This window comes from Nannobrachium achirus, assembly GCF_963921795.1.
Source record: "Nannobrachium achirus genome assembly, chromosome: 7".
In the NCBI taxonomy this organism is placed as follows: Eukaryota; Metazoa; Chordata; class Actinopteri; order Myctophiformes; family Myctophidae; genus Nannobrachium; species Nannobrachium achirus.
The window spans coordinates 2401592-2410466 of record NC_137816.1 but is presented as its reverse complement, the minus strand read 5'-3'; the positions used below and the strand labels follow the sequence as shown (position 1 = coordinate 2410466).

The 8875-nt window shown below is 42.4% G+C and overlaps 1 protein-coding gene across 1 annotated transcript in view; it reads left to right on the top strand.

Moving 5' to 3' along the window:
- Nucleotides 1-2121: 2121 nt before the first annotated feature.
- The window catches only part of itga11a (integrin, alpha 11a), a gene marked incomplete at both ends in the record, with an annotated part of 122066 nt that continues 115312 nt past the window's right edge, over nucleotides 2122-8875 (top strand). Inside the window, one exon of the mRNA XM_080730696.1 lies at nucleotides 2122-2170. Within this exon, the coding sequence (XP_080586822.1) occupies nucleotides 2122-2170 (49 nt within the window). The remainder of the gene's footprint in view (nucleotides 2171-8875) is intronic.

Below are 8875 nucleotides of genomic sequence, written 5' to 3'. Positions count from 1 at the left end.
CCTCCTGAAAAAAATAAAAAGATCCCCTTTGCGCAGGCCACATAGCCAGCAGGGCTTCATACAGCAGCCCTGCCTGTGTAACTTGACACCACAGCTGGCCTGTGCTGACAGCTACTCGCCCCCTCCCCTCTCTAAACAGAAAAGCAACATGGGTTTTCTCCCCAAGGGATTGGTCAAAAAGGACAGCAATCAACTTTTTTTTTTAGAATAATCAATGCGTGATTGGTTAGTTTGGCTTTCTGGCCAGGCCCTACCACAAGCGTGCTCACAGACAGGCCGACCGGCTAAGGAAGGCAGCACACAAACACACGTCTGACTGAGGATAGTGGCCAGACAGCAGAGAGAAGAAGGCGACAAAATAAATAAATAAATAGTTAAATTATGGACCCCAACCCCAGCCGCATAGCCCCACAAAGAAAAAGAGAAAACATGGAGCTGAAGGGAGAGAAGGATGGGGGGGAAATGTTATACTGACTGAAATGTTCAAAGCTTCAGCATGCAGTCTTCTAGTAAGAATGATGCAGCAACAAGTAAGTTGTTTCAATATAAACACTGGTTCTTCTCAAGTTTCTCAACATGCATGTGGATCCCTAGGGGAGCATTAGGCCAGATAAATTCATTGCTATTATTAGGATTATTAAGAACACAATTTGTTCCATTTCGTACCCTAACAAAGTTAGACCATTTTAATAGCATGAACGCAAATTGCTGTCTGTAATGACTATCAAGTTACACTTGAGGGTTTGGAGGAAACATTTGGTGGATACTAGTATGCACAACTCTAAAATAACTGCTGCAATTTTGTGTTGGAGCGCCTCTGTGCGGCTGCAGAGTTAAGGTGCTATCTATCCCTGAGACCACACTACTAAGTGATTATGCTAATGTATGGACAGAAGTTAAGAAATGGGAAACATTGTACTGAGTTGGAGTTTCATACACCATCTTCAGGCATATTCTACACTATTGTTGTCATATTATATATAATTTGAGCTTGACTGTGATACATGTGGCTACCTGATTGATTGATGTTTTTGTGGGATAGAGAAACATGTGAAGCTGCTGTGCTGTTGAAACAGACAATCTGTAAGCTAGCTATGTGGTATGTTGTTTGTAGGGTGGAGGCCAGTGCTTGTTAGTTCCAGTAATTATTCCACAATGTCTTCCTAACTGAATAGGAGGTTCCATAGCACTACTAGCAGAGTGGAACTACTAGCAGATAGTGATGATTCTAACTGAATATAAGATTATTCCGGGGGAGAGGTGCATGCAGAGCTCTACTCAGTGATAATACAGTACAGTACTAGATTGTACAGTTTGACATTGAACATTGGCGTTTGCATATAATATTGATATAGTAAGCTGACATCTAAATGCTTTTCTGACAAAATAATACTATATTTTTATTTAATTGCATACCATATAAATAATATGGACTGGATATAGAACACTTTCTAGTGTGACTGTTGGTATATATGGAATAATGATTTTCAGTGATTACTTAGCCCATGTGGAAAGGAAAAATGCTGTAACTGTTGTCTTCATATGATTGCTCCTGCACAGAAGCGAGTGTTGTAGTGACTACTTCTGTAGGCCTACAGTGGATGGTATATATTAGTATATTAGTTTTTTATGTGTTTTGTTTTACAAGAAACATCTCAGCCAAACAGAACTGAAACTCTGTAAGGCTGTCACATGTGTGTGAGTGCGAGTGGCAGGCGCGTTCATGTGTTTTCATGTTGCCTAGTGTTTGGGTAGAGTGGCCTGGAAGGGTGTATGGGTCCCTATGGCCCAGACAGGCCCACTCCGGCCCTGAACCGGGTCAAGTCGAGTGAGGAGGAGTGAAGAGGAGGAGGAGGAGGAGTAGAGGACTCCTGCCTGCTGTGTCAAAGTGGACCTCCTCCTTGCATAGCAGCCCCACGGTCCCTCCTACTTCCCCCAGATATAGAGGCTTTTCCCTGTGAGGGGGGAGTCAATCAGAGCGGGATCTTTAACAGTGCACGCCGCTGGGTTCTCTCTGCCTCAGCCCACACACCCGACACACACTCACACGGCACGCACGCGCACACGCATATACACGCATCAACACGTGCACACATACTGTATCCACACATGCATAACCTAATGGAGTACTACTGTTGCCTACTGCTCTGGATCTGTGGCCAGATGCTAGGTGAGTTAAAGTATATTGTATTCACGTGCGTGTGTGTGTGTATGTGCATTTCTGTTGTCTGCATTATTCCTGACATTTCTGTAGGCTGAATGGAAACATGTCTCTATTTTAGTCTAAATACTTTGGTGGTTTTATAATTGCACAATAAGTGCTTTTTTTTTTTTTTTACATTTACCCAAAAAAACATTTACCCCCAAAAAAAAGTTTTGTGCACTATACCAGTGGTTCTCAAAGTGGATTCCAAGGACTCTGTGGGTTCCTTTAGGGGGGTCTAAATGGACCCATACAAGTCTGTTACAAGTCTGTTACTCTGACTGTATACAAATGGAACCAATTGGACCCTGACAGGTCCATTTTGTTCCATTTGTATACTGTCAGAGTTAAGGTGAGACCTTGACATTTTAAACGTTTAAGAACCACTGCACTCGTCTACTATATACTACTGTAGGCTACACTTTGAAATAGATTAGCTTTTTTTCTGTTGTAAGTATATCAGGATTTGGAGATCGACCTTACAGTTTGCTTGTATTATCTATTCCACAATCTCATATACCGTCGCCTCCCATCATCTTGACCTCACGCTGTGGTCGAGACTCAGGGATGCTGAGCTGGCTCTTTGTTGAGGGATGTGTTGGCTCGCTCAGGTCTGCTGAGGTGCTCTCTAGCCGCCTCTCATTCATTGGAAACAGACATGTCGTTTCAAGTGAAAGCTGATGCTATCTTTTCATAATCAAGTGGTCAGAATTTCCAGCGACTCTGGGAGAGGTGCTGGTGAGTAGCCAGGACTGGGGTCAATTACCAGTGAAATCGCAATACCATGCAGCAACGTGTGTGTGTGTGTGTGTGCGTGTGTGCGTGTGTGTGCGCGTGTGTGTGTGTGTGTGTGTGTGTGTGTGTGTGCGTGTGCGTGCGTGCGTGCAAAGTCATATTTCTTTTTGATTCCGGTTTGATTCGTGTCATTTAACTTGACAATATATTACATGTGTGTGTGTGTGTGTGTGTGTGTGTGTGTGTGTGTGTGTGTGTGTGAGAGTAATCATTAATAAAGATCTCATGAATCCTCAATTTGGTTAATAGCACTATTTAAAAGAACAACAACAAAAAAAGACTTGGTGGAGGAATGGAAATCTTTTGTAAATATTTACTTGGACTGGAATCTTGTTGAAAGCAGAGGTTTGGACATGAGGGCAGTGCATAGTGAACTTGAATGCAGACAAAAGTCAAAATACTGGCTAGAGCAGTGGTTCTCAACCTGTGGGTCGGGACCCCCAGGGGGGTCCCCAAATTATTTTGGGGGGTCCCCAGATGGTTAACTTAATGTGCCATGTTGTTTTCTCTCTCAACAGTAAACAAATCAACATAAAGTTCAAGTGTATAGAGGGTATCTACACATTTCTAAAGTGACAGTTTAAGGACTTTTTAATACCTCTAAATTCTAAAATGACAAATGAAACATTGGCCAAACTGTCAAATATTAGAGGAAGAAATTGGGAAAATAGCCGATCTACATGCTCACAACATGTAAGCGCGTGTGTGTGTGTGTGTGTGTGTGTGTGTGTGTGTGTGTGTGTGTGTGTGTGTGTGTGTGTGTGTGTGTGTGTGTGTGTGTGGGGGGAAGAGTTAAAATTATGATTATTTTGGGGGTCACAGCCTGAAAAGGTTTGAGAACCACTGGTCTAGAGTGGGAAACCCACTAGGAGACAGCAGGAGAAACCATGAAGTCATACTGTGGAAATAATTCATGATACATGATCCTTGTATCAGGAGGATTCTCTGAACCAGGCTGAGGTGACAGGCAGCTGTAAACCAATACTTTTTAACCTTTTTTTCCTCAAATAAGTTTTGAATTCCAGACTTGTACTTGTAACAGAGTATTTCTACATTGCAGTATTGATACTTTTACTTAAGTAAAAAAATAACCTTTTCCACCACTGTGTTTACAAAACATGTACTGTACAGCCCAGGTACTTCTTTGTCCAGGGTCCTTTCTTTTAAAGGTATATTCAGTGATTGTATTTCATTCAAATACAAATATAATTGGTACATTTTCCATTCATTCTCCTCACTAGAATGTGTGCTGACCATATAAGGACTTCCACCATGGCCTGTGTTGCGAGCATAGCTAGATTCAGTTTTCAGAGGTGGCCAGCCAGTCCTCGACCAATCAGGGTAGAGTGTGGCCGTAATTATGTTAAAACTTATGATGTTTAGTTATGATGGTCAAAATAAAAGTTTTGAGAACCACAGTCGCTCTGAATTAAGAACGTCTGCTAAATGCCTAGATTGTAAACTACTGAACTCATAAAATGCCACAGTTTAGTAAATCAGTATCATAAATATCCTGAAGCTGGAGACGTAGGCCTACCGATATTCAGTGATTGGGTCTAATGATCAAAACGAGAACATTATAATGGTGTAAAAAATCTATTAAAAAAAACTAAACATTTCCATGCTGTAAGGCCAGTAAGGGAAAAGATGACCCCCGGCCACTTTCATTATCACTGAATACACCTTTAATTTAACCTGTAGTTTTGATACAAGTTATTGAGGAAATAATTCCAGTGCCAACAGCAGATCCTCAGGTCACTCAGGGACAGGGTTGGCAGCTGACCGCTCCAAGGTGAGAATGCTCTACCTGAGATGAATATTGCAAAAACCTGTCAGCCAGGTTATCCACTTTGAGTTTCCTCTTTAACTCTCCTACTGCCAGATTATTTATTTATTTATTGGGTCTGGTGCCATCAAAAAGCGGCTTACCTTTGCGACGTTATAGTAGATAGACAGACATTTATTTTTTTTTTTTTTTTATTTTTTTTTATTGTGCAATAGTGCACTTTGGTCTGCCAGGCAGCAGAGGGCGGCGTCATGCGAGAATGAATGTGAATTTGCCTGTTATGTGTTGAAGAAGAAGAAGACCAGTCACTGGCCACAGAGCCTTACAGCCAGAGGAAATCAACAAGGAAGTGAATTGTTCTCCGTTGATGTAACGCATAATGGATTTTTTACACCATCACCGCGGAAAATGTGTTTACAGTACACGGCCGCGCGACCCCTCATCAGCTTACAGTCATCAGACGAACGAACAAACGAGCGCCGTATTGGCATCGAGGTTCTGTAAAAAATGGGGCGAACGTTAACGTTCAAAGCGTGGGGAGAGTTAAGGGCGCATGGTGGTGCAGTCGGTATGCAGCTAGAAGGTCCCGCAGGTTTGATTCCCTCCGGGGACACTGTGGGTGGGTGTTGGGGGACTTTTTAATAACTCTAAAATGACACATTGGCCAGATTGTCAAATATTAGAGGCAGAAATTGTGAAAATAGCAGATCTACATGCTCACAACGCCTCGCAACGCCTCGTTATACAAAATGTAATGGAATAGACCGAGTCAAACCAAATGTGTACCAAATGCCAACTCCTACAATTCCAAGTGCTTGTGCAGGGTTGGGGGTCCCCAGTTAAAATATGATTATTTTGGGGGTCACGGCCTGAAAAGGTTGAGGACCACTGCTCTACAGTACATCCCCTTTTGATGATTACTGATTATGTTTGTTATTGTGTTTCATTGCTAATGAACATGGCCTGACGGTCGCAATTATATGCAGAGTAATCTGTTTCCTCTTGTGTGTTGTCTGTGATAAGTGACCTCTACTGGTATGCACACTGCATCGCTTGTGTTGAAATACTGTCATAGAGGATTTGTTTGGAACTCTTTTTAGAGGCCTTTGGTTGACTCAAAGTGTCAATATTTAGGTTACAGTAGCTGTGCCCAGTTGGCTGTATGAGGAGTACACTGGTGTCAGATATCCCATTCCCATCCATCCCAACTCGTTTACCTTGGCTTCAGCACTGGAGTCATATAATGTGTGAAAAAGGTTTATTGGCCATCGTGAAGTATCATTCCAGAGAAAACTATTTTAATGGGAACTGGATTGATAGCATATTGCAGAGAACAGAGATGCATCTTTTTCTGAGAGGATAAATTGTAAAAACTCATTGAAAAGCTAGTGTAAATAGGGGTGGGCGATATGGTGATAATTATCGTTGAGACGATACAATGTCTCCACAATATGCCTTTTCAGAGGTATCGTATATATCGTGATACAATTGAGGGAGCCTTGTAAAAAATCCTGTTTAATTGTTAATACAGAGATTCATTGCAGAATTCAATTTAAACCTGCATTTGACCCTTACGGGTCCATTTGGTTTCATTTGTATACTGTCAGAGTTACATACAGTACTTGTACAGTTCAATTTAGACCTCCCAAAAGAAACCCAGAGAGTCTAGTTTTTGTCAAGTAACTTGAAAAATAACCATGAAAAACCAGTGTGAAAAAGAATCGTGATAAAATCATGTATCGTGATACAGCTTGGGAAAATATTGTGACATTGTATTTTTCCATATCGCCCACCCCTAAGTGTAAATGATAACTTCCAAGGAGGTGTGGCTTTCGTAATGGTTTGGACTTGGAGATGCCTTTAGCTGTACTTTATGCCAGGGGTCATCTACGTTTTTCACGCCAAGGACCTCTTATAGCTGAGAGAGAGATGAAGCAGGGACACCCACAACATATTAAATATATTCCTTTTAAACTTTTTCCATAAATTTAATAGATAGATTCATAGACTTGTTTGACAGCACTATCATCAAGTGTAAATTACATGTAACCATTTAGGCCGTCAATACTTTTCACCTTTCACTCCGTACTTGGTCTGCTCTTTTCCCCCTCTACAGTATTCACCAAACCTCTTTCCTAAAAATAACAGATCTACAAGCGTTCTGCTGTGTCCATCTGCTGTTTTCAGCCAATGTTCCCCTAAGAATACGGATTCTAGGGTTCAAGTGGTTCATGTTAAAATAAGTATTCTATGATTTGGTGGGGCCCCTGTAGAAACTCTGAGGACCCCTTGGGGTCCCGGACCCCCTATCGAAGACCCCTGCTTTATGCTCAATAGACATGCTACCCCAGTAGTTCTAGTCCTGGGTTAATAGCCATGTTCATTAGCAATGAAACACAATAACAAACATAATCAGTAATCACCAAAAGGGGATGTGCTGTAGAGCAGTGGTCCTCAACCTTTTCAGGCCGTGACCCCCAAAATAATCATATTTTAACTGGGGACCCCCAACCCTGCACAAGCACTTGGAATTGTAGGAGTTGGCATTTGGTACACATTTGGTTTGACTCGATCTATTCCATTGTGAAAATAGCCGATCTACATGCTCACAACGCCTCGCGTTGCGAGGCGTTGTGAGCATGTAGATCTGCTATTTTCACAATTTCAGCCTCTAATATTTGACAATTTGACCAATGTTTGACCAGAGGTACTAAAAAGGTCTTTAAAGTCCTTAAATTGTCGATTTAGAAATGTGCAGATACTCTCTATACACTTAAACTTTATGTTGGTTTGTTCACTGTTGAATGAGAAAACAATATTAACATGCAACATCTGGGAGACCCCCAAAATAATTTGGGTACCCCTCTGGAGGTCCCGACCCACAGGTTGAGAACCACTGCTGTAGAGGGACACATTGGGATCTGAACATGACTTTAGATATCTAACATATAATTAGAGAGAGAGGTCAGTCAGTCACAAAATGCATTATCTATTCACTCGCTTCAGCGACTGATCTCAAATTTAACATGGCATTGGTCATTAGCATTATACACACCGTGACGGAGCCCGAATTTCATTTTTCCCAAATTCTAGCGATTTCTTAGCGTTTCTTCACTCTATAGCTCTACAGCCTGTTGTCAGGGTTACGGTCCGTTCCTCCAGGCCATGGGATCTGTAGCCCCGGGCCCACACACACCTCTCTCACAGTTAGGAATGTTGCAGTCTCTCTCTCTCTCTCTCTCTCTCTCTCTCTCTCTCTCTCTCTCTGCATGGGTCACGCATGCAACGGGTGATGTGTGTCTCATCTTCCAACGGGTATAGAAAACTTATGTGGAGCAAATACATCCTCATACTTCTATTCACCTAATTTTGCTGTTAAATTATTTGTATCCATCATAAATATACACTCCTCCATGGGCTGCTCCTTACATTATGATGCTCCCACATATTCTCACGCACGCACCATGCAGTTACAGTTACTTTCCCCAAAACCCACACTCTGCACATATTTTGCAGCACATATATTCGAACGGGTAAGGTCTAGTGATTTAGATTTTAAGTATGCATCAAGTATCCATCCTAGCCTCCAGATCGTAACTGGTTCAGAGAGAGCATATGCCCTGGGGGGGGGGGGGGGGGGGGGGGGGGGCTGCTGTGTGTCATGCAGTGGGTCTGTGGTGAACTCCTGCAGCTTGGTGTCAGGCCAAAGGCAGCAGCGTGGACTAATGTGGGTCGCACCGGCAGCCACCGGGCCTGAGGTTTATTTATCTGGGCACGGAAGCCGGTACACAGGAAACCCAGGCAGAGACTCCCGACCCCGGCTTTAGAAAGCTGCTGATATTACTGGGAATATTAAATTGCTCTGCCACGTTAGGGGCTGGAGATGGAAAACTGGATTCCCTCCATTCTCATGCTTTTCACCCCAACTCTCTCTCCCCTCTGCCCTTTTATTCTTCTTGCGCAGCGCCCTTTCTTTTTCTTGGTCAGACTACAGCAAAAGCTGTTCTGAGAAAGTAACTATTGCAGTTTGCTTTCTAATTCTATGAAGCAGTGTTGTTTTTGACAGCAAATTTTGATTTAGTTTTTAGTCA